Consider the following 27,003-nt stretch of genomic DNA (forward strand, 5'->3'; position numbering starts at 1 on the left):
GCCTAGTTGGGGTACAATGAAATGAAATGAAGGATCACAGCTGGTCATTCTGTAACTGTCTCCTTCCCAGCACACTCAAGAAAAGTCTCTGTACTCACCCAGACTGCCCCATTAGTCCTGGAATAGCAGTCACTGACAGAACAATGGCACCAGCCAGGTACACTACAGAAAGCATGAGAATAGTCCTGTAATTCAAGATTGAGAAGACAAGGGTTGGATTCACTGTCATAGAATCAACTCAATAATGGCATCTGAGGATCACCCAACATTACTTAAATGGTCAATGATCCATTTACCCTATAGAGACCCAATTGGCTCTGTAATATAAATAGAAAAATAGAATCTTACATCACAGAAGGAGGCCATTCAGCCCAAGGTATCTATGCAGGCTCTTTGAAAGAGATATCCAATTAATCCTACTCTCCCCTGCTCTGCAAATCTCTCCCTTTCAATTACAAATCTAATAGCATAAAAAATTCTCCTAGTCTCTCCCCCCTTTTAGCCAATTTTCATAAAACTGAGTCGTCGGGTTAACAACTTCCCAACCAGTGCAAGCAGTTTTTCCTTATTTAGTTAATCAAAATCTTCATGATTGTAAACATCCATACTAAATCTCCCCTTAACCTTCCCTGCTTTAAGCAGAACTATCCCAATTCTCTAAAATAGTCCCAGGTTCCCAAGTCTTTCCTCATAACTACATCCCCAGGATTACCTTTGTGAATCTATGCTGTACATTCTCCCTGGCTTTAAAGGGGCACCCGAAACAAGACACAAGAATCAGCATTGAGGGAGTTATACATAGTTCCAGTGGCAGGGGCTCCAGATCATCAGGTGGCTTTGTTCCCTGAAAGACAGAGCTGCAATGCCAGTTCACCTGCTGGGTGGTGAAGGTGGAAAGTGCCCCCATCGCTGTAGCCCACACATCTACTACTTTCTGGACTTCAAGCATCGGGAGGTGCTTGCAATGCCCCAGCAGTGAGTAGAGCAGGAGATAATGGCTGGATAATTGGATCAAATATTTCTGTGACACCCCACCATAACAAAACTGAACATCTGAAAGGCTAGCTGGTGTCATGTGCCACTCTCCCCCACAGATGAGAGCTGGCACTATGAGTAACATCATCTGTCCTGAGGGCATCAAGACCAACTCACAAAGGTAAGTGCAGATTTTGAGAGGCCACATGACCAACCAGCTCACTCTTTCTTAGAAACATATGATGGCCCCGTGACAGTGCCTCGGTGTGACTCCAGACATTGTAAGTAACATTCAGTGCCACACTTCAAGTAAGAGCATACATATAGGTGGTGGCCATTCAGAACCTTGAGCTTGTTCCATGATGGTTGATCTGTATCTTAACTCCATAACCCTTAATACCCATATCCAATAAAAATCTATCAATCTCAGTTTTGATATTTACAGTTGATTTCCCAGCCTCAACAGATTTTTTGGGAGAAAGAATTCCAGATTTCAACTACTCTTTCTATGAAGAAGTTCTTCCTGACATCAACTTTAAATGGCCCAGCTCTGATTTTAAGTTTTGATCCTGTCCTACCAAAAGAAATAGTTTATCTCTATCTACCCTATCAACTCCTATAATCATCTTCAACACCTAATTAGATCAGCTCCTAATCTTCTCTAAGAGACAGTGAAAGAACCTCAAATCTGTCTTAGTTCCATTCAGGTAATTGTTCAGTTCATTGTTGACTCATACCTGTATCGCCCAAAACAGAAATCCGAGAAAAAAGCTCCCACGATGGTGAAGGACGTGGAAAGGAAGATGAAGACATGGTAGAGGGATGTGGCTTTGCTCTCAGATAGGATAAGTGCATTAGTTAAATACAACACTAGGATAGCTGAAACAAAACAAATGGGAAAGAGGGTTATGGATACTGGTTACAGACTTGGCTGAACAAAATTGTCTTGAACAAATTATCTGAGTGCCTTGTGAAGTGAAGTCATTATTCTGCATTATTCTGGCTCAGTTGTTAGCATTCTTGCCTTAGAGTCAGAAAGTTGCGAGTTCAATAGCCATGCCAGAGACTGACATCAGAATATTCAACGACTGACCGTGTCAACATGAAATATCCAGTGAATAAGTTCTGACTCCAGAATACAGTAAATGTTCCTCCCACCCCCAGAATACTCAATGAATGAAGTTCTGACCCCATGATAGTCAATGAATGACTCTCTGACCCCAGGACATTAAATTAATGAAACTCTGACCCAATAAAATTCAATGAATGATCCTCTGATCCCGTGACTTTTTAAATTCACTCACGGAATGTGGACGTCACTGGCTCGGCCAGCACTTATTGCCCAACTCTAATAGCCCTTGAGAAGGTGGTAGTGATCCACTTTCTTGAACTGCTGCAGTCCATGTGGTGCAAGCACGCCCACAATGCATTTAGTGAGGGAGTTCCAGGATTTTGACCTAGCAACAGCGAAGGAACGGTGATACATTTCCAAGTCAGGATGGTGTGTGTCTTGGTTGAGATGTTGCAGGTGGTGGTGTTCCCATGTATCTGCTGCCCTTGTCCTTCTAAATAGTAGCAGTCGTGGGTTTGGAAGGTGCTGTATAAGGAGCCTTGGTGAGTTCCTGCAGTGCATCTTGTAGATGGTACCCACTGCTAATACAGTGCATCAGTGGTAGAGAGAGTGAATGTTTGTGGACGGAGTGCCAATTAAGAGGGCTGCTTTGTCCTGGACGGTATCAATCTTCTCGAGTGTTGTTGGAGCTGCATTCATCCAGGCAAATGGAGAGTATTCCATCACACTCTTGACTTGTGGCTTGTAGATAGTGAACAGGCTTTAGGGAGTCAGGAAGTGAGTTACTTGCCGCGGGATTCCTAGCATCTGACCTGCCCTTGTAGCCACAGTATATATACGGCTAGTCCAGTTCAGTTTCTGGTCAGTGATAACTCTCAGGATGTTGATGGTGGGGGATTCAGTGATGGTAATGCCATTGAATGTCAAGGGATGATGGTTAGATTCTCTATTGTTGGGGTCGTCATTACCTGGCACTTTTGTGGTGTGAATGTTACTTGCAATTTGTCAGCCCAAGCCTGGATATTGTCCAGGTCTTGCTGCATTTGGATGTGAACTGCTTCAGTATCTGAGGAGTCATGAATAGTGCTGAACATTGTGCAACCATTAGTAAACATCCCCACTTCTGACTTTATGATGGAAGGAAGGACATTGATGAAACAGCTGAAAATGGTTCAATCTAGGATACCATCCTGAGGAATCCCTGCAGTGATGTCCTGGAACTGAGATGATTGACTTCCAACAACCACAACCGTCTTCCTTTATGCTAGGTATGACTCCAATTAGCAGAGAGTTTTCCCCCAATTCCCATTGATTTCAGTTTGTGCTAAGGCTCCTTGATGCCAAACTTGGTCATATGCTGCCTTGGTGTCAAGGGCAGTCACTCTCACCTGACCTCTTCCTTCCCTCCTTCACACCCCCATCTCCCCTCTTCACCCCTCCATCTCTATCTCCTTCACCCCACCTCCCTCTCCTTCACCCCCATCTCCTGTTACTTCACCCCCCAACTCCCCATCTTCAGCCAGCACATCTCCCCCTCCTTCATCCCCCGCTCCCCACCCCTACCCCCACCCCTACCCCCCTTGCCCAGTCGCTCATCTCCCCTTTTAATTTCACCCTACGCTTCACCTACTCTTGCAGGTTTTCTACATTATTAAGCTCTCGGTGTCTGGAATGAGATTCCCTTTTTTGCCTTATCTTACCACCTAAACACCTTGTCATCCAGGGGACTCTAGATTTGGCTGTCCTACCCTTTTTCTTTGCAGGGACATGTTTACCCTGTATCCCTTGAAACTCTTTATTGGATGCATCCCACTGCTCTGACATACATTTACCTTCAAGTAGCTTCTTCCAGTCCACTTCTGTGAAATCACTTCTCAGCTTAGTAAATTGGCCTTCCTCAATTTGGAAACTTTACTCCTGTTTTACTTTCTCCCTTTCCATAACTATGCTAAATCTAATAATCATTACCACTCAAGTGCTCTCCCACTGATACTACTTCCACCTGTACAGCTTCACTACCTAAAACTAAATCAGGAACTGCCCAACCCCACACCCACTCCAAACTCTTGTTGACTTGCCACATACAAGTTCAAAAAAATCTCCTGAATGCAATTTAAGAATTCTGTGCCCTTTGTTCCTTTTACACAGACTGTATGCAAGTTATATTAGGGTAACTGACATTCCCCCAGTGTTATCGCTTATTGTTTTTGCATTTGTTAGAAATTTACTGCATACAGGCACGGGCTATTTCAGTATCTGAGGAGTCACAGTGCTAAACACTGCAATTGTCAGTCAGTATAGTGAGCAAGCACAAAGACAGGAGCTGGTCACTTTGTGCAACTAGTCACAGAGTGTGAGATGAGGAATTTGGTGAGTGAGGGAATTTTAACAGTTAATTTTAAAGGTTAGTCTCTTCCTAAAATCTAGTCTAATTTACTTTCAGAATTTAACAACTTTACAATTTATTGTTAAAATTAAGTTTCCTTCAGTCTTAGTCAGGGATAAATAGGCTCCCTACAGGAGTGTCAGCTGTAATTAGTCAGTTAATTAGGTAGGTAGTTTGAACGAGTTTCTCCAGCCAGCAGAGCTGACTCATCTCTACAATTTCAGCGAGTAGAAGTAGGGGTGGTCTTGCTAAGCGCATGAAGTAGGCAAGCACAAAGACAGCAGCTAGTCACAGAGCGTGAGCTTGGGAATTTGGTGATTGAAGGAGAAGGTGTTGGTCATGTAAGAATTGGTCATGTAACCTCATGGCTTGGAATATCCACCACCCCCCCCACCCCACCCACCCGCCTCTACCACTACAATCAAGCCAGGGGACCAACCCTGATCAATGAAGAGTGCAGGTGGGCATGCCAGGAGCAGCACCAGGCACACCTAGAAATGAGATGAAGCTATAACACAGGACTACTTGCATGCCAAACAGCAAGTGATAAACAGAGCTAAGCGATGCCACAACCAACAGATCAGATCTAAGTTCTGCAGTCCTGTCATATCCACTTGTGAATGATGGTGGACAATTAAACAACTCACTGGATTAGGAGGCTCCACTAATATCCCCATCTTCAGTGATGGAGGAGTCCAGCACATCAGTGAAAAAGGTAAGGCTGAAGCATTTGCAAAAATCTTCAGCCAGAAGTGCCGAGTAGATGATCCATCTCGGCCTTCTCCAGAGATCCCCAGCATCATAGATGCCAGTCTTCAGCCAATTCGATTAACTCTACGTGATATCAAGAAACGACTGAAGGTACATCAGTCTACTCGATCATCAGTAAAGCAATGGAAGGGGTCATCAACAGTGCTATCAAGTGGCACTTGCTTAGCATTAACCTGTTCACTAATGCCCAGTTTGGGTCCCACCAGGGCCACTCAGCTCCTGACCTCATTACAGCCTTGGTTCAAACTTAAACAAAAGAGCCAAACTCCCGAGGTGAGGTGAGAGTGACTGCCATTGACATTAGGGCAGCAATTGACCGAGTGTGGCATCAAGGAACTCTAGCAAAACTGGAATCAATGGGAATCAGGGGGAAAAACTCTCCACAGGTTGGAGTCATACCTAGCACAAAGGAAGATGGTTGTGGTTGCTGGAAGTCAGTCATCTCAGTTCCAGGACATCACTGCAGAAGTTCCTCAGGTTAGTGCCCTTGGCCCAACCATCTTCAGCTGCTTCATCAATGACCTTCCTTCCATCATAAGGTTAGAAGTGAGGATGTTCACTGATGGTTGCACAATGTTCAACACCATTCGCAACTCCTCAGATACTGAAGCAGTCCATGTTCAAATGCAGCAAAACCTGGATAATATCCAGGCTTGGGCTGACAAGTGGCAAGTAACATTCGCACCACACAATGACCATCTCCAATAGGAGAGAATCTAACCATCACCCCTTGACATTCAATAGCATTACAATCACTGAATCCCCCAGTATCAACATCCTGGGAGTTACCATTGACCAGAAACTGAACTGGATAACCATATAAACATGGTGGCTACAAGAGTAGGTCAGAGGCTAGGAATCCTGCTCCTGACTCACCAAAGCCTGTTCACCATCTACAAGGCACAAGTCAGAAGCGTGATGAAATATTCTCCACTTGCCTGGATGAGTGCAGCTCCCACAACACTCAAGAAGCTTGGCACCATCCAGGACAAAACAGCCCGCTTGACTTGTGCTCCAAAACTTGTCGTGCCCCTAGCTGAACTGTTCCAGTACAACTACAACAAGGCATCTACCTAGCTATGTTGAAAATTGCCCAGGTATGTCCTGCACACACCTGCACATCCACAGACATTCACTCCCTCCATCACCGAAACACAGTAGCAGCAGTGTGTACTATCTACAAGATGCACTGCAGGAATTCACCAAGGCTCCTTAGACAGCACCTTCCAAACCCATGACCACTGCCATCTAGAAGGATAAGGGCAGCAGATACATGGGAACACCGCAACCAGGAAGTTCCCCTCCAAGTCGCTCACCATCCTGACTTGGAAATATATCGCCGTTCCCTCACTGTCACTGGGTCAAGATCCTGGAACTCCCTCCATAACAGCACTGTAGGTGTGCCTATACCACATGGACTGCAGTGGTTCAAGAAGGCAGCTCACCACCATCTCAAGGGCAACTAGGGATGGGCATTAAATGCTGGCCCAGCCAGCGAAGCCCACATCCCGTGAATGAATTTTTAAAAAAGTATCTACCTTAACTTTGAGTTTAAATGAGTGCGGAGAGCAGCAGGCCAGTTTATAAGATCCAGGGGGGGCTCAGTCAGTGGACCGACCCTGTTCTGAGCTAAATTCAAAGAATGTCAGAGGGAAACAGCTAAGTTATTGGTTGCTAAGTATTTTGCTCATTTTTCTTACAAAACTCTGTTTTTTCCTTAGGGGTAATTGTAAGGTTTAATTAGTACTAGTAATGTTTACTAGCAACAGTAAAGTTAATTAGGAGCAATAGCAATATTTCTAGTCTTCAATTTATAATAAATAGACTGTAAAGTAAAGTTAAGGTATGACAGGGCATACATGTGGAATGTGCATCCTGTAACACGTGGAAAGTCATGGATGCTTCCTGTGGCCTACATGGCCACATGTGCAGGAAGTGTCACCAGCTTCAAAAACTTGAGCTCCAGGTTTTGGAATTCGAGTGATGGCTGGAGGTACGATGGCATATCCACAAGGCTGAGAACCACGTGGATAGCACAGTTAGGGAGGTGGTCACACTGCAGGTTATGAGAGAACAGGCAGAGAGGGAATGGTGAATGCCAGACAATCTAGGAGGGCCAGGCAGGTAGTACAGGAGTCCTCTGGGTCCATCTCGCTCACTAACCGGTTTCCTGTTTTTGATACTGCTAAGAGCAATGGTTCCTCAGAGGAGTGAAGCCAGAGCCAAGTGCATGGCAGCACGGGTGGCTCAGCTGCACAAGAGGGGAGGAAGAAAAGTGAAAGAGCAATAGTAATAGGCGATTTGACAGTAAGGGGAGTAGGCAGGCATTTCTGCGGCTGGAGATTTGACTCCAGGATGGTGTTGTGGCTCCCTTGTTCCAGGGTCAAGGACATCTCTGAGCGGCTGTAGGTCATTCGTGGGTGAACAGCCAGAAATTATGGTCCACATTGGTACCAATGACATAGTAGGAAGAGGGATGTGGACCTGAATGCAAATTTTAGAGAGCTGAGAAGGAGATTAAAAAAGCAAGATTTTAAAGGCGGTAATCTCAGGATTACTCCCAGTGCCACTTGCTGGTCAGTACAGAAATTGGAAGATCGAGCAAATGAATGGGTGGTTGGAGAGATGGTGCATGAGGGAGGACTTTAGGTTTCTGAGGCACTGGGGCCGGTTCTGGAGCAGGCGGGACCTATACACGGCAGACAGGTTACACCCTAGCAGGACCAGGAGATTTACTGGTGCGGTTGGGGAGGGTTTAAACCAGCTTGGTAGGGAGATGGAAACCAGGGAGCGAATTCAAATAGGAGAGAAACAAAGCACCAGCTTAGTAGGAAGAAAAATTGGAAGGCAGTGGAAACAAAGGCCAGCACCAAATAGGGTAAAAATATAGAAAAATGTTAAAAAGGCAAAATTAAAGGCACCCTATCTGGATGCATGCAGCATTCACAACAAGGTAGATGAATTTTTGGCACGAATAGAAATAAACGGGTATGATCTAATTGCTATCACAGAGACCCTAGTCTTTGGCTGTTGGGTGACCAAGTCTGGGAACTGAATGTTCAAGGATATTCAACATTTAGGAAGGATAAGCGAAAGGAAAAGGAGGTGGGGTAGCACTGTTAATAAAGGATGAGATCATTACATTAGTGAGACAGGATCTTAGATTGGTGGAGCTAGGAAACAGCAAGGGAAAGCAAACATTGGTGGGAATTATTTATAGGCCAACAAACAGTAGTAGTAAGGTAAGGTACAGTATAAATCAAGAAATTAGAGGTGCATGTAACAAGGATAATACAGTAATCATGGGAGAATTCAATCTATATATGGACTGGGTAAACCAAATTAGCACTACTGTTGTAGGGGATGAATTCCTGGAATGTAAACAAGATGGCTTTCTAGAACAGTTGTTGAGGAACCAACTAGGAAATGGGCTATGAGTATTGTGGAATGAGGAAGAGATAATCTCATGAGAAAGTAGCCTTTAGGGAAGAGTGACCATAATATGATGGAATTTTACATTAAGTTTGAACATGATATTGGTCATTCCAAAACTAGGGTAGTAAATCTAAACAAAGGAAACTACGAAAATATGCAGTGTCTGTGGTAGATTGGGAAACTACATTAACAGGTGTGATGGTAGACAGGCCATAACTAGCCTTTAAAGAATGAATACATGGTTTACAACAAACGCACATCCCTTTGAGGTACAAAAACCCAACAAGAAAAGTGAGCCAACCATGGGCTAACAAAACAGGCTAAAGATTATATTAGAATAAAGGGGTAGCCAAAAAGTAGTAAGCCTGAGGATTGGGAGTTTTTTCGAATTCAGCAAAGAAGAACCAAGAAACTGATAAAGAAAGAGAAAATTGAATGTGAGAGTAAACTAGCAAGAAACATAAAAACGGACTTAAAAGCTTCTAGAGGCGTGTAAAAAGGAAAAGATTAGCAAAGACAAATGTGGGCCCATTACAGGCAGAGACTGGAGAATTTATAATGGGAAATAAGGAAATGGCAGCAAAACCAAACAAATACTTTGTGACTGTCTTCAGAGAGGAAGATGCAAAAAACCTTCCAGAAATACTAGAGAACCAAGGGACTAGCAGGAATGAGGAATGGAAAAAAATAGTATTAGTAAAGTAGTACTGGAGAAATTAATGGACTAAAAGTTGATAAATCCCCTGGACCTGATGATTTACATCCCAGAGTATTGAAAGAGGTGGCTGTAGAGACAGTTGATGCATTGGTGATCATCTTACAAAACTCTATAGATTCTGGAAATGTGCCTGCAGATTGGAAGGCAGCAAATGTAACTCCACTGTTTAAGAAAGGTGGGAGAGAGAAAACGGGGAACTACAGACCTGTTAACCTGACATCAGTAGGAGGGAAAAGAATATGATAACTGGACACTTCAAAAATAATGGTAGGATTTGCAGAGTCAACATGGATTTATGAAAGGCAAATCACTTTTGGAATTTTTTGAGGATGTAACTAGGAGAATAGATAAGGGATAACCAGTGGATGTGGTGTATTTAGATTTTCAGAGGCTTTCAGTAAAGTCCCACACAAGAGGTTAGTAAACAAAATTAGAGCACATGGGGTAATATACTGGCAGGGATTGAGAATTTGTTAATGGACAGAAAACAGAGAGTAGGAATAATGGGTCATTCTCAGGGTGGCAGGCTGTGACTAGTGGGTTATCACAAGGATCAGTGCTTGGGCCCCAACTATTCATAATCTATATCATTGATGTGGGGACCAAATGTAATATTTCCAAGTTTACTAATGACACAAAACTAGGCAGGAATGTGAATTGTGAAGAGGATGCAAAGAGGCTTCAAAGGGAATTTAAACGGGTTAAGTGAGTGGACAAGAAAACGGCAGATGGAATATAATGTGAAAAAATATGAATTTATCCACTTTGGTAGGAAAAACAGAAATGCAGAGTATTTTTAAATGGTGATAGATTGGGAAGTGTTGATGTCCAAAGGGACCTTGGTGTGCTTGTTCATGAGTCACTGAAAGCCATCTTGCCGGTGCAGCGAGCAATTAGGAAGGCAAATGGTATGTTGGCCTTTATTGTAAGAGGGTTTAAATACAGGAGTAAATTATCCTGTTGGAATTGTTTAGAGCCTTGGTGAGACAGTACCTGGAGTATTGTGTACAGTTTTGGTCTCCTTACCTAAGGAAGGATATGCTTGCCATAGAGGGAGTGCAACAAAGGTTCACCAGACTGATTCCTGGGATGGCGTGATTGTCTTATGAGGAGAGATTGAGGAGACTGGGCCTGAATTCTCTCAAGTTCAGAAGAATGCAAGGTGATCTCATTGAAACATACAAAATTCTTACAGGGCTGGTCAAGGTAGATGCAGAAAGGAGATATCCCCTAGCTGGGGTTTCTAGAATCAGGGGTCAGAGTCTCAGAATAAGAGGTAGGCCATTTAGACAGAGATGAGGAGGAATTTGTTTACTCAGAGGATAGAAAATGTTTGGAATTCTCTACCCCAGAGGGCTGCGGAGGCTCAGTCATTGAGTATGTTCAAGACAGAGATCGATAGATTTCCAGACAGTAAAGATATCAAGGGATATGGGGATAGTGAGGGGAAAATGGCATTGAGGTAGAAGATGAGCCATGATCTAATTGAATGGCGAACTGGCTCAATGGGATGAATGGCCTACTCCTGCTCCTATTTCCTATGTTCCTATCCCCACTTCTGCCATTAGGGCATTGATGAAGCAGCTAAAGATGATAGGGCCTGGGATACTACCCTGAGGAACTCCTGCAGTGTTGTCCTGGGCTCACCATTTTCCTTTCTGCTAGGCATGACTCCAACCAAAAGAGCGTCTTCCCCCATTCCCATTTACTTCAGTTTTCCAAGGTTCCTTGATGCCACTCCCAGTGAACTGATGCCTTAACATCAAGGGTAGTGACTTTTACTTCAGTTATCCAATTCAGATCTTCTGTCCATATTTGAACCGAGGCTGTAATGAGGTCTGGAGCCAAGTTGTCCTGGTGGAACCTAAACTGAGCATTGATGGGCAGGTTATTGCTGAGTAAGTGCCACTTGATAGCACTGTCATGACCCTTTCTATCACTTTGCTGATGATCGAGAGTAAACTGATGGGGTGGTAATTGGCAAGGTTGGATTTGTCCTCCTTTTTATGGATAGGACATACTGGGCAATTTTCCACATTGCCGAATGGAAGCTAGTGTAGTAAATGTACTTGAACAGCTTGGTTAAGGGTGTGGCAAGTTTGGAGCACACATCTTCAGTACTATTGCTGGAATGTTGTCAGGACCCAAAGCCTCCTGAATCTCCAGTGCCTTCAGCCATTTCTTGATATCACATGTAGTGACTCGAAATAGCTGAAGAATGGCATCTGTGATGCTGGGAAACTCAGGAGGATCATCTACTTGGCAATATGACTGAAGTTAGTTGCAAATGCTTCAAGCCCCTTCTTTTGCACTGACATAGTGGACCCTCATCATTGAAGACGGGGATATTTGTAGAGACCCCTCCTCTAGTTAGTTGCTTAAGCATCCACCATCTTTTACGACAGGATGTGGCAGGCCTGCAGAGCTTCTATCTGATCTATTGGTTGTGGGATTGCTTAGTTCTGTTTATAGCATGCTGCTTCCACTGTTTAGCATGCATTTAGTCCCATGTTTTGGCTTCACCAGGTTGGCACTTCATATTTAAGTAAGGCTGGTACCAATCCTCCAATGTGCCCCTACCTTTCTTATTGAACTAGGGTTGGTCCCAGGCTTCAGGGTATTGGTAGGGTGGAGGAGATATGCTGAGCCATCAGGTTGAATACAATTCTGCCGATGTTGATGGCGTACAGCACCTCGTGGATGCCCAATTTTGAACTGCTAAATCTGTTCTGAATCTGTCCCAGTTAGCAAAGTGTTATTGCCACAAATGTCCTCAGCGCAAAGATGGAGCTTCATTTCCACAAGGACTATGTGGTGGTCACTCCAACCAATACTATCAAGGGCAGATGTATCTGTGATAGGAAGACTAGTGAGGATGGGGTCATGTAGGTTGATTCATGTTAATTCTCTCGCCACCTGCCACAGGCCCAGACTGCCAGCTCTGTCCTTTAGGGCTCTGCCAGTTTGATCAGTATTGGTGCTGTCATGTCACTTTTGGTGATGGATATTGAAGTCCCCACCCAGAGTACATTGCTATCCTCACTGCTTCTTCCAAGTGGTGCTCAACATGGAGGAGTACTGATTCATCAGCTGAGGGAAGATGGTATGTGCTAATCAGCAGGTTTCCTTGCCCAGGTTTGACCTGATGCCATGCGACTTCATGGGGTCTGGAGTCAATGTTGAGGACTCCCAGGGCCACTGCCTCCCGACTGCATACCACGGTGCCGCCCCCACCTCTGGTGGGTTGGTCCTGCTGATGTACAAAACATACCCAGGGTCTGTGATGGAGGAGTCTGGGACATTGGCTGTAAGTTATGATGTTTTGGCAATGACCCACTAATTTCTGGATATTTATTAAAAGCCTTCTTACCCCTGAATAGTGAAACCCTCTTAGCCAAACATATTTATGGAATGACTCTCCGATTCTAAGATATTTTGAGAAGACCTCTAGGATCCTTAGGAAACAATCTATGGCCCCTGGAATATGTAGGGAACAACACTTAATCCCAGATATTTATAAAAATTTTCCTTTACCTCGTACCCCAAAGTAAGTAAGTTTTTCAAAGAATTCAGTAATCACAGTGAAGACAGCAGCATAAGACAAATCGAAGATTTTCTGGAAAAAAAAACAACAATTAAAGCTGAGTCTGGAACCAACATTTTAATTGGACCAAGCCTATTCCTAAACAGGGGCCTTTAGTGTCCATCCTTATTTCCCAATTTTCTCTCCTGTGTCCTGAAGTAGAGATTCATTGCCAGCAGGTGTCCTCCATTAGCACACCAGAGTCATCCCACATCAAGCTAGACTAGGGGTCAGCAAACCTATTTTTTTTAAATCATCTAATATAAAAGCTATTGCGAGACACAAAATCAAAATTTGACATTTTTACACCAAACACTTGGCAAATTGCCAACTGACTCTGGTAGAATGCATAATATAAGAAATATTGAATTTGTGTATCAGTAGGAAAAATAGAAATTGAAATAGACCTGACTATGAAATGTAACATTTTTTTGACTTTTCTAACTATAATTTTGTCAGTAGAGTCATCCTTAACACAAACTTTAACTTAAGATTTGTAGAATTAAGACCATTTTTTCAGCTATCGATTCTCATGATTTTAATAAAAAGCTTTTAATGTGTTACAGTTCACTCAGAGAGTCTGAATTGCTGTGACCACATGCACTTTTAAAAATACATGTTGTAGTCTGGAGCTGTGGAGAGTTATGGCAGAGGCTCCAATTTTCTTTCCGCCATATGGCTGACCAGGATTTTGGTTCGGGATTATTCGGTAAGAACGGATTCTCTCCCGCTCTTACCACCTCCGACTGGCGTGTAATGGAAGGATTTTCAGGTTGATAATCAACCTGTTTGGTCAAGTTATGAGTGCACCTCCCTAGACCATCAGGTCCGGGGGTGGGACTTGAACCCAGAGCTTCTGGCTCAGAAGCAGGACACTATCCACTGCACCACAAGACCTAAAAGGCTTCTAACAGTACATTCAAATAATTTATCATCTCAACTATAGTAAAAATAATAATGGTCTTTCCTTGAATCTCTGTAACTATTGTGTAGCTATACCGCTCAAACAGGTTTATCTAGAGCATGATCATGTTTTTTGTTAAAATAATTATTCAAAACTGTAAATTGCAGCATAATGATCAGCTCTTACTTTTCTTAGCTTAATTTGTTTTAGGCATTTTCATGCTCATATGATCCACTTAGAAAAGGTTGGGAGCCATAAATGAGCTGTGGCCCTGGAGACACAGGTTGTAGACCCCTGGCCTCGATACTGAATGTTCAGCTATGGTGGGATATCACAGCGCAACCTGATCTCAACCTCACTCAAATCACAGGTTTGAGTACCAGTCAGGGCCCCAGTAGAAATGTCACATATGGCCTCCCTATTAGCTGGACAGTGATCAAGTGTGCCTGATCCAGATCATTATCCTGTGTGAATGTTACATGGAGACAGGATTGGGCTAAGCTTTGAGGGCATCCATGGTCAAATAGTCTGGCTGTACTCACACAGGCAGAATGCCCATGTGTTTGAAAGTGTCCATGATCATGGTCCTGATCTACTGTCACAGTCAGGTCCCTAGGGAGGGGAGTTTTAAAAAGTAAACAATTACAGATCATTAAAGTGAAGTCTCCCTCTTATCGTGAAACTTTGTTAACAATGAAATTTCCCTGATACAGGTGAATCACTCGTTAAGGTGAAGATCAAGTTCGCAATAATTCCATTTACATTAATGCATTCAACCTCATCTACAGAGTCAAGTTATACGAGACAGTATGCACAGATAGAAAGCCAGCTCACCAGCAACTCACCCCCACCCCAGCACATAACCCAGACTCACCAGCAACCTTCCCCAGGCTCGTCCGCACACTTTGGGTGACTCCGGCTTTGAAGCTGAAACAAGAGGCACAAAGATGCTAATGGGTTACAGGACAGTGAGATACTACAGTGTGTGTGGAGCTTTACTTAATAGACTAGGGCTTTGCTAGTGAGTGAGCCAACGACATCACAAGAAGATATCATCAGTATTGAGAATGTATAATGAAGAATAATCAGGATGACCCCAGACTTGCGAATCTAAGGGAAGTTATTTTCACTCTAGTGTTCCCAAAACGTACCCCTTAAACTTCAAAGAAAGGTCATGAATTTTCATTTGTGACAACCAAACTGAAACTGAAATTGTCTGCATTATGAAAGGAATTGATCCAAACAATGTCCCCTGTGGTGGAAGGATGAAATCCAATGGAAGGAAATTGGGAGTAAGAAGTATTCCACCCTAAGGCTAATCAAGCAGTGGAACATAGGAACAAAGGGACAGGAGTGGGCCATTTAACAGCAGTACCACCAACCCCACCTTCCCCCCACATCCCCCCCCCCCGACCCCCCACCCCACCCCCCACCCACCCCCACCACCCCCGCAAACAAATGCCTGTTCCACCATTCAATGAGATCATACGGAGCTTCAACATAACTCCATATATTCCCCCATTGTCTCTATGCCTTATTACCTCTGGTTAACAAAAAATTATCTATTTCAGCTTTAAAATTAACAATTGATCCAGCATCATTTGCCATTTTCAGACGAGAGTTCCAAACTTCTACCACTCTTTCCATGTAGAAGTGTTTCCTAATTTTACTCGTCTAATTTTTAAACTATGCCCCTAGCAGCAGGGATAATTTCTCTCTCTCTCTCTCTCTCTCTACCCTATCTGTTCCCCTTAATACCTTGAAAACTTCAATCTCATAACCCTTTAACCTTCTAAATACCAAGGAATACAACCCTAGTTTGTGTAATCTCACCTCATAACTAAATCCTTGGAGTCCAGGTATCACTCTGGTAAATCTATGGTACACTCTCTCCAAAAGCATGATATGGTTGCTAATGTATGATGCCCAGAACTGCTCACAGTACTCCATATGTGGTCTCACCGGGGCTTTGTGTGGCTGTAGCATGACTTCAATCCCATCGCATTCTAGCTCTCTAGAAAGGCCAGCATTCCAATAGCCCTTTTAATTATGTTCTGTGCCTGTACATAACTATTTAATGATCTATGAACCTGGACCCTGAAATCTCTATGAACCTCCATTTTTTCTAGTTTCTCATCATTTAGAAACTTCACAGTTGTATACATTTTAGTCCCAAAGTAGACTTCACGTTGAAATCCATTTGTGACAATTTTGCCCATTCATTTAATCTATCATTGGCCCAGATCTTCTGGTCTCTGGATTGTCGGAGACTGGACGTTAAACCCAAAATGCACATTGGGACCCCACAGAAGTCCCAAGACCCACTGTGAATGTCTCCAATTCTGAGCTAAAGTCAGAGACTTCAACCAGTTCCGTGGGACTGAATTATTCACACTGACCAATCCACCTGCCACCCGGCTCACCTACTACCCGACCCTCTGCCACCCTACCTACCTGCCACCTCACCCACTTAGGCTACCCAGCCTACCACCCTACCCATTTATGAACATTTATCCACTTACCCATTCACTAACATTCACACTGGACATTTAAACTTACCATACAGGAGCTGGTGCCATAAAAAGGTGGCTTGCTTTGTCTTAACCGTGACTCTACAGTGCTGTGAGTGAGTTCTCTGATGGACACTGCACTCTGCATTCCTGGAGGAACCAGTCTCAGAACCCCAGCAAGAAATGCAGAGCAGCATTTAGGTGTGGAAAAGTTCAAGCGGATGATCCAACAATGATTGTCATTTCCTGGAAGATCAGGCCAATAGCTCTTTGTAATCTTATGCTTCCAGCTACACTGCTGCTCATCTTGATGTCATTAGCAGCTTTCGATATGTGGATTTCTATCCCATTTAAGTCATTAATGCACCCAACATTGTGGGAACCCATTAATCAAATTCTGAGGAATAAGTTCCAAATGAAGATCATTAGCTAGAAAGAAAGACTTGTATTTATGTAGCACCTTTCACGACATCAGAATGTCGCAAAATGCTTTACAGCCAATTTTGGCACTAGCCAAAGGAGGACTTTGCAGGGTTAACTGGGTTGAGTTTGCCATTGTCATTTCCAGTGCCTAGGTCATTCCTTGTTGTGACTTTGTAGTGGTTTTATACAACTGAGTGGCTTGCTCGGCCTTCTCAGAGGGCAGTTAAGAGTCAACCACACAGTCTTCATAACCCTTCCCTAAAGGGCATTAGTAAACAAGATGGGTTTTTAACAACAATGATTTCATGGTCATCATTAAACTTTTAATTCCAATTTTTTATTGAATTCAAATTCCACCACCTGCTGTGGTGGGATTTGAACCCAAGTCCCCTGAGAATTATCCTGATTCTCTGGATTACTAGTCCATTGACAATACCACTTCACCATTCACCTCCCCTGTGTACTCCTTTGCCTTGTCTGATCTTCCCAATTGCATCATCTCACACTTCTCTAGATTGAATTCCATTTGCCACTTTTCTGCCCACCTGACCAGTCCATTGATATCTTCCTGCAGTCCATAGGTTCCTTCTTTACTATCAACCATGTGGCCAATATTTTCTCAAACTTCTCTATCATGCCCCCTACATTTAAGCCCAAATCATTAATATATTCCGCAAAAAACAGGGGACCTGGTACTGAGCCCTGCGGAACCCCGCTAGAAATAGCCTTCCAGTTGCAAAAACACCGGTCAACCATTATCCTTTGTTTTCTGCTACTGGGCCAATTTTGTATCCAGCTTTCTACATTCCCCTGGATCCCATGGGCTTTTATTTTTTTAACCAGTTTACCATGTGGGCCCTTGTCAAAAGCCTCGCTAAAATCCATGTAGACCACATCAACTGCACCACCCTCATTAATCCTCCTTGTTATCTCCTTAAAAAATTCAATCAAGTTAGTCAGACACGATCTTCCCTTAGCAAATCCATGCTGACTATTCTTGATTACTCCGGGCCTTTCTAAGTGACAGTTTATCCTGTCTCTCAGAATTGATTCCAATAATTTGCCCACCACTGACATTAGGTTGACTGGCTCATAATTATTCAGTCTATCCTTCACTCCATTTTTAAACAAAGGTACAATGTTAGCTGTGCTCAAAACCTCCGGCACAGATTGCACCAACATTGAGTGTCAGAGGTGACCTTTGCCTGCTAAGGCCAGTAGTTTAATCACTCTCAGGATGGGTTTAGCACCTTCAATACAGCTCTGTGATATAAATCATATACACAAAACATAATTTCAGCACCAGCCACAGCTCAGTTGATATAGACCAGAAACTTACCTATAGCTAGGCGGGAGCGAGCAGAGGCCGGTGTGTGGCCAGTTGCTGCCCACGATCGGCTGCGCGCCGCCATTTTACGTGGGCGGGCCAATTAAGGCCCAGCACAGAGCTGTCTCAGGGAGATTAAGTACATGTTGAAATTTTTTAGTAAAGAAAGAGAAAAATTATTTAGACCTGTCCCCTTGTGTGACAGTGTCACATGAGCTGGGACACTTTGTCAATTTAGAATAATTTATTTGTTGATTTTACTAAACCTTCAGAAAACCTCATCCTGCCCGTGGATGAGGTTTCCTGAAAAACGCAAAGGTCGCCTGGTCTCTTTGCCCGCCCGACAACCTTAAGGTTGGACGGGCAGCGCTAGTAATTATCTAAATTAATTTCCTAATGGCCTTAATAGGCCTTTGACAGTTCGGCGGGCACGCAGACGCCTCCAGCGTGTGCCCGCCGAACGAGATATCTAAATGACGCGCCATGACATTGGATTGCACGCCCGATGTCAGCATGTGTCAATTTGCACGTTGGCGTGTTGGGCCCGCCCCAGCACGCCGACAGCAATATCCTGGCCATAATTCTTTCCTCTGATTCAGAAAGCTATCAGTTCAAATTCCACTCCAGGAACCTGAACACGTAATCTAGATTGACAATCCAGTGCAGGACTGAGGGAGTGCTGCACTGTTGGGGGTGCTGTCTCTCAGATGAGACGTTTAAACAAGTCTCAGTCTTCACTGTCAAGTAGTTGTAAAAGATCCCATGGCACTATTTGAAGAAGAGCAGGAGAATTATCCTAAGTGTCCTAGCCAATATTTATCCTTCAATCAACATCAATAATAAGCAGATAATCTGGTAATTTATCACATTGCTGTTTTTAAGAGCTTGCCATGTGGAAAGTAGCTGCCATATTTCTCTCTATTACAACAGTAACTACACTTCATTGGCTGTAGAGCTCTTTAGGACGTTCTAAGGTGATAAAAACACATATAAATGCAAGTCTTTCTTTTCCATCCAATGCCAGATCCCTCAGAACAATAACATCAAAATATACTATGGGATAGGCTGTCTTTATAGGGCTGAGTAACAGCCTTCAGCTGTCAACAGCCATCTTTAAAGATTGAATGGTCAGAAATGTGCAATTTGAAGACTGGAATGTTTTAAATCTTTTTTAAGGTTCTCTTTCTGATAATGAGGAGCTGTGCACATTTAAGCCACTTTCCAATGCCGTCCTTTGCCAAGTCAGGCTGAGCATATGTAATCGTACACGCACATACTTCATAAATCAACTCTGCTGCTTTTCAACAAGCTTATCAAAAAAACTGCTGTACCTGTTAAAAAAATCATTTGTGAAAATTTAATAATTTTTCTATTTGAATCATTGGGCCATGAGTTAATGGAGGAGCTCAGCCTGAAGTAAAGCCCAAGCCACTCTCCAGCATCAGCTCCGGCTCCTGACAGTAACCCTCTCTCATCCCCTCAGCTTCTCATAGTATCCATGTTAAGTGGTTTCCAGACTAATATCAGCTCAGAACTCTGACCCTCCACAATCCCAGTCCAGTTCTAGCCACCTCATTTCCTTTCAATTACTTTGCGCAGTATAAGTCAGAACAGTAGCCTTAATCACTCAGGCAGACATAGACAAAGCAGGGAGTACAGGGGCCATCATTCATTCACCCCCTCATCCCAGGAACAAGACTAATGAACTTTCATTGCACGCCCTCTAAGGCAAGTATATCCTTCACACCAGAAATAGAGGGTATCCAAGCAGTTAACAAGAGTGAGGAACTTTAAATAATTAATATTAGCACAAAAAAAGATTTGGAGAAATTTAATGGACTAAAAGCCCTCCTCCCTTCCCCTCCCCCCTCCCCCTTCCACCTCACCATCTCCCCCCTCTCCTTCACTATTTCCTGCCTCCCCCACCCCATCTCGCCACTTCCCTTCTCCATCTCAACACTCCCCCTCCCCAAGACCTGATGATCTAATATCTTAGGGTTGTAAAAGAGATGGCTGCAGAGATAGCAGATGCACTGGTTTTCCAAAATACGCTAGATTCTAGAACAGTCCCAGTGGAATCCATGATTATGTAAGTCTCAGTAATGCACATGGAAAATCATAGTATGACCAGAATCAACCATGTTTGACAAATCTATTAGAGTTTTTTGAGGGTGTTCCTGGTATGGTACATAAAGAGGAACCAGCACTTGAATTTCCAAAAGTATTCAATAAGATGGCACACAAAAACTTAATACACAAGATAAGAGCTTATGGGGTCAGGCATAATATATTAGCATGGATAGAGGATTGGTTAATGGACAGGAAGCAAAGACTGGGGACAAATGAGGCATTTTCAAGTTGGATCAGTGCTGGGGCCTCAGCTATTTACAATCTTTATTAATGACTTAGACAAAGATTCAGAGAGTTATGTATCTAAGTTTGCCGACGATACAAAACTGGGTGGAAATGTAAGCTGTGAAGAGGACACAAAGGCTGCAAAGAGATACAGACAAGTTTAGTGAGTGGAGAACAAGGCAGCAGATGGAGTATAGTGCGGGGAATTGTGATGTTGATCAATTTGGTAATAAAAATAGAAAAGCAGGATATTTTTGTAAAGTGTGAAATTTGTAAAGAGATACTTATAAAAAACACAGAAAGTTAACGTGCAGTAAGCAATTAGGAAATCAAATGGCATTTGGCCTTTATTGCAAGGGGCGTGAAATACGAGAATAAGAAAGTCATGCTATAATTCTATAGGAGTTTGCTGAGATCACACCTGAAGGGCTTTGAACAGTTTTGCTCTCCATATTTAAGAAATGTTTTACTTACATTGGAACAGGCACAGCAAAGTTCCACTAGGTTGATTGTTGTGATGAGAGGATTGATCTACGATGAGAGACTGAGTAAGTTGGAACTATACTCCCTGGTGTTTAGAAGAATGAGAGATGATCTCATTGAAATGTATAGGATTCTGAAGGGGCTTACAGGATAGACAATAAGAGTTTGTTTGCCCTCACTGGGGAATCTAGAATATTGAGGCACAGTTTCAGGATAAGGTGCCAATCATTTAGGACTAAGATGAGAATACCCCAGAGGGTCATGCGTGCTGCATTATTGCGTATGTTTAAGGCTGGAATAGATAGATTTTTGGTCTCTCAGGGAGTAAATGGATATGTAGAGTAGATAAGAAAGTGGGGTTAAGGCAGAAGATCAAACATGATGGTATTGAATGGCAGAGCAGGCTCACTAGGCTGCATGATCTACTCCTGTCCTATTTCTTATGTTCTTTGGTAACCAAAACTGTACTCCAGGTGTGATCTCACCAAAGCCTGTACAATTGTAGTAAGAGTTCCTTACTCATATACTCCAATCACTTTGTAATAAAGGCTATTATTGTATTAATATAGTATTATTGACCTGTCCTCCCTCAGTGCGCTGGAAGCTGCACACTGGACACTAAGTCATAATTTTTTTTAAACTCATTGATGGAATGTGGGCATCACTGGCTAGCCCAGCATTTTTTCCCATTCCTAATTGCCCTTGTGAAGGTGGTGGTGAGCTGCCTTCTTGAACTGCTAAAGTCCATGTGGTGTAGGTATACCCACGGTGCTATTGGGAAGGTAGTTCCAGGATTTTGACACAGCGACAGTGAAGGAATGGCAATATAGTTCCAAGCCAGGATATTGAGTGGCATCTGTGATGCTGGGGACCTCCCATAGGAGGCCAAGATGAATCATCCACTCGGCACTGCTGGCTGAAGGTTGTTGCAAATGCTTCAGCCTTATCTTTTGTACTGATGTGCTGGGCTCCCCCATCATTGAGGATGAGGATATTTTTGTGGAGCTTCCTCATCCAGTGAATTGCTTAATTATCCACCACCGTTCACAACTGATTGTGGCAGAACTGCAGAGTTTAGATCCGATCCATTGGTCATGGAATCGCTTAGCTATGACTATCACTTGCTGCTTATGCTGTTTGGCATGTAAGTAATCCTGTGGGCCATGAGACTATAGGTTGTGGTCGAGCACAATTCTGCTGCTGCTGATGGCCCATAGCGCCTCATGGATGCCCAGTCTTGAGTTGCTAGATTTTTTCTAAACCTATCCTATTGAGCACAGTGGTAGTGACACACAACACAATGAAGGATATCCTCAATGTGAAGATGGGACTTTGTCTCCACAAGTACTGTGCAGTGGTCACTGCTGCTGATACTGTCATGGACAGATGCATCTGCAGTAGGCAGATTGGTGAGAATGAGATCGAATATGTTTTTCCCTCTTGTTGGTTCCCTCACTACCTGCTGCAGACCCAGTCTAGTATCTATGTTCTTTAGGACTCGGCCAGCTTGGTCTGTAGGGGTGCTACCGAGCCACTCTTGGTGATGGGCATTGAGGTCCCCCACCCAGAATGGAATGCAGTCCATTTATAGTATTACTCTTCTCATCTCCCATTCCTGTACCCCACACAGTTCTCTCTGCCATTCTTTTTACTCTTACTGCCAACCCCCCTGTACCTCAGTACAGGTGGCTATTTAACAGTGGGGGTATCACATCCAAGCCTGATACCATTCTTGCCCACTGTCCACCCAGATGTGTGTCCCAACATAATCAACAATAACAATAACAACAACAGCTGTCACTGGATATTAATCCGGAGCAGGACCCTGGGCTGATTTTAAAGCCTCCCAGATGAGGTCCCCTTCCAAAGCACCTCATGACTGCCCCACCAGGGTTGAACAGCCCTTCCATAAGTCACTGTCCACTTGAATAATGGGGGACGTGCCAGGCCCCAAGGGAAATTTCAGCAAGGAGGAGGGTAAGACAAACAAAAATCAAACAGGGCAATCCTGAATTGATTGAAAGATAGTGTTGTCTGGTGGTAGCCACATTGCTCTGACTGCCCTGCCCTCTACTGCTCTGCACACTGAATTACACCCTCACCAAGGTAGTGCAGCACAGGGCTGCACAGCCAACGATAAGGGACTTGGGGTAGACACTGGGATGTTGTTTGCCTTGGCTGGGAAATCTAGAATACTGGGGCACAGTCGCAGGATAAAGTGCCGGTCATTTAGGACTGAGGAGAGGAAAATGTCCCAAAGGGTTGTGGAAACTGCATTGTTGAGTATAGTTAAGACTCAGGATAAGGCTAAGAACAATAAAAGAGCTTGAATTTATATTGTGCCTTTAACAGAGTAAAATGCCCCAAGGTGCTTCAGAGGAGTGTTAAATGTGGTGGTCCCATGCAGTAGATTATTAAATCAATTCATGGACTCCAAGGCTGCTGTAATTTCTGCGGCCTGGAGGAGTTAATGTTTCACACCTATGAAGAGTGGGGGAGGTTGCAGCCCCTACTGCATAATCTGAGGGGGTTGCCCCTCAATTTCTGGCTGCAATTCAGCCCTTTGCACCTGATATTTGGCCACATGGTGTGGAATGGAGCGGGCAGATCAAAGACTTCTTAATTGGAGTGTTCCTGGGTGTGGCTAAAGGTGGCTATCAACAGGTCTAGGCTGCAAACAATCGACGTGGTCACTCAGCCTGGCTGCCTGCCTTGGATGTCCCGAGAGAGGGAGCGATGTCTGCCAATACACTTGAGGTATTACAACCGGTGGACATCAGGGTGGGGTTTAGTCTCCACAATCAACCCTGGGAATGTGACTTTAAGCTGATTCACAAAGATTCCTTAAAGGTTTTGGTTTTTTGTTACTGTATATCAGTGGCACCTCTTTCTGAAGGGGCATTTAGCTCCTAGTTCTTGGCAACCTTCTGGTTTGATCAATAGAAGCATAAATTGAAATTGGGCACTGAGCCACATAAGGACATCAAAAGTAAGTGACAGGGTTCATCCTCACGGTTTGCTGCGTCCACGTATGTATGGGCTGCCCAAGACATTAGGGAGGATGACAAAAAGCTTGGTCAAAGAGAAAGGTTGTAAGGAACGTTTTAAAGGAAAGAGAGACAAAGAGGTAGAAAGGTTTAGGAAAAAGTTCCAGAGCTTAGGTCCTAGACAGCTAATGGCACAGCCACCAATTGTGAAGCAGTTAAAATGGGGGATGCTCAAGGGGTATGAATTAGATGAGTGCACATATCTTGGAGAGTTGTGTGACTGGAAGAGATTAAGAGATGGGAAGAGGTGAGGCCATGGATGGATTTGGAAACCAGGATAAAAAGTAGGTTAGCAAGCACTCAGCTCCAGAACATCACTCCCTGAATGCAAAGAAGAGGGGAGGTAGGGGCTTGATGGGGTTGGAGGAGTCTTTGCCAATATATATATATATATATATCTCCATAAATATAAATATATCCATATATATCATATATAAATATGAATCCTTGAAAGTGCGCCTAGCTGATCTAGCGCACGCATATTACAGGATTCTGAATGACCTGTCTGACTTTCACAACACAAATGCCTTACAGCGTTGCAAGGCCTTAAGACCAACCTGGATGTGCACATGGTAAACTTGACAAAGGGACAGGAATAGTCATCCTCAACAAGCTTGACTATATCAACAAAATGCATGCCATTCTTAATGATGGGCCCAAATTCATATCCATTAGATTTGCCACTCAACATGACTGGATAGCCTTATTCGTAAGTAAGCTAAAAAAAAACACTTGCTGGATTTGTGTAAGAGCAATGAGCTACCACATGATATATATGACAAGGTTCATCCTCACGATTTGCTGCATCTGCGTATGTATGGGCTGCCCAAGACACACAAAAGTGATGTCCCTTTGCAACCTATCTTATCTATGACCGGTTCTGCACAACATGAATTGGCCAAATAATTGGGAGAATCATTACAACCAGTTTTGAGCAAGCTTTCCACATACACAGTGAAGGAATCCTTTACTTTTGAGAAGACCAGACAGGACTTGCACATCGATAGCAACACTGTGTCCACGTGCTCATTTGACATTGCTAGACTATTCACCAATGTTCCTCTTGAGGAAGCCATACTTACACTGCAACACTATATCATGGTGATCTAGACCCGCCATCATTGCATGAATCAGTGTTCATTAAACTTATGAACTCGGCAACTTGTGCAATTGAATTCAGTTTTAATGACACCAAGCATGCCCAAATAGATGGCGTAGCCATGGGATCACCTGTAGCCGAGCTCTCACAAGCATCTTTGTTGGGTTCCATGAGAAACGTGTCTTCGATGGAATGACACCTAACGTCCTACCCCTCGCATTTTTCCGATACGTGGATGATACATTCACTATATTTAAATCCGCAGCTGCATGTAATAATTTCCCTGCATGCCTTAATTGACTTCATTCTGCACTCAAATTCACCTTTGAAATGGAGCAGTCAGATGAACTCTCCATCCTTGACGTACTAGTTGAGAAATCTGCCACGGGATTCTTTACCACGGTCTACCACAAGCCTACCTTCACTGGTCAATACATGCGTTGGGATTCTTACAGTTCCACTATAAGGTTGGTCTTATCAGCAACCTTGTAAATAGGGCCTGAACCATTTGCTCGATGCTGAAATAGGGGCATCAAAGGCATCCTGCAGGATAATGGCCACCCTGATCAGATCATTTCATGCTGTATATCATGCAAACTCATGAATGGTCCTTCGGTCCTGAAAACTGCCTGGTCTACCTCGGATTAACCTCGAAGGGCAAGGTGTCTCAAAAATTTTGGAAACAGGTGAAGCTAGCTGTTTCACATTTTTACTATGCAGTAGCAACATGAGTGGCATTCACCACTAACAGGATGCTGCTGTCAAGCCAGTAAGACGTCCTGCCTATCACACAAATGAGTAATGTGGTATATGAATTTCAATGCAAATGTTATGCTTGGTATGTAGGCCATACGTCCCAAAGACTAGTGGATCATATCAAACAGTATGCCCCAGCCGCTGTTTGCAACAGGCAAGGTACAAGCCATATGCAACCAGCCCATCCTTGTAAAACTCCAAACACAATGTCTTAACATTAGATGCGATTCCATGACTGGACAACATTTGTTAAATAATCCTCAGTGTGCTAAGAATTATGCTGACAATCAATATAACATTGTCAGTCGGGCTTGCAGTGTGGCACATTTCCATGTACTGGGAGCTACATATATTAATACACGGGGCCCTCGTCTTTGCAGACAGAAAGAACATGTACACACATTGCACCTGTTTCAGCTGAACAAAATAAGTTACAGCCATTCACTGACACATTCCTCAGGGAAATGCTTTGACCAATCAGGGTCAAGCTGCCTGGTTTAAATTTCAAACAATGCTTAGCAATTAACTGTCAGTCACCATCACTGGTGCATTCTCCATGGCAATACCTCCACCAATAAGAGTCCACTTGCCAACCAAACATCACCCTTTTCACATACAGTATAAATTGTTGTTTTCCCCTTATATTGGTATTCTAGTGAACTATCCTGATGAGTGCAAGATGAAAAGCTTTGACATGTCTTTTTTTTCAGCACTACTCAAGTTATATATATTTCATGACTCTCAACAAAGATCTATTCTACAGAGAAAGAAAGACTCTGCAAGAAACTAACTAAAGAAGTTAAAGATGGGATCATAGAATCATAGGAAGGAATCACCCCACAATTGCACTAAGTGCGGAAGTGGGCGGGAAAAAGAATGTTTTACCCATCGGCCACAATGGTGGCTTTTCACACCGTATCATCCCAATCCCACCTCATCAATCATGCATTCCCGGGAAACACACCGTTTCAATGGCAGGCAGGTTCTCATTTGCCCGCCACACCATCACCTCACCGCTTCATCACGCTGGGCACCGTATTTAAAGTGCAGCCACGCACACACCTCTCATTGCTTCCAGCCCAGAACTGCTGCAAAAAAGACTTGGCCCCAAAAGGCAAAAAGACTGCAGCCTCCCCATTTTAATAACGCATCCCTCAAT

The 27,003-nt window shown here is 43.5% G+C and overlaps 1 protein-coding gene across 3 annotated transcripts in view; it reads right to left on the minus strand.

The window, feature by feature from the left end:
• The window catches only part of LOC121269030 (solute carrier family 15 member 2-like), a 169,856-nt gene that overhangs the window by 80,515 nt on the left and 62,338 nt on the right, over window positions 1-27,003 (minus strand). For all 3 annotated transcript variants that reach the window (XM_041173417.1, XM_041173418.1, XM_041173416.1), the window contains 4 exons: window positions 14,719-14,771; window positions 12,892-12,973; window positions 1,713-1,854; window positions 99-185 (listed from right to left, as the gene is read on the minus strand). In XM_041173417.1, coding sequence (XP_041029351.1) covers window positions 99-185; window positions 1,713-1,854; window positions 12,892-12,973; window positions 14,719-14,771 — 364 coding nt within the window. The remainder of the gene's footprint in view (window positions 1-98; window positions 186-1,712; window positions 1,855-12,891; window positions 12,974-14,718; window positions 14,772-27,003) is intronic.

The sequence above is a fragment of the Carcharodon carcharias genome, chromosome 23 (assembly GCF_017639515.1).
Source record: "Carcharodon carcharias isolate sCarCar2 chromosome 23, sCarCar2.pri, whole genome shotgun sequence".
NCBI lineage: Eukaryota > Metazoa > Chordata > Chondrichthyes > Lamniformes > Lamnidae > Carcharodon > Carcharodon carcharias.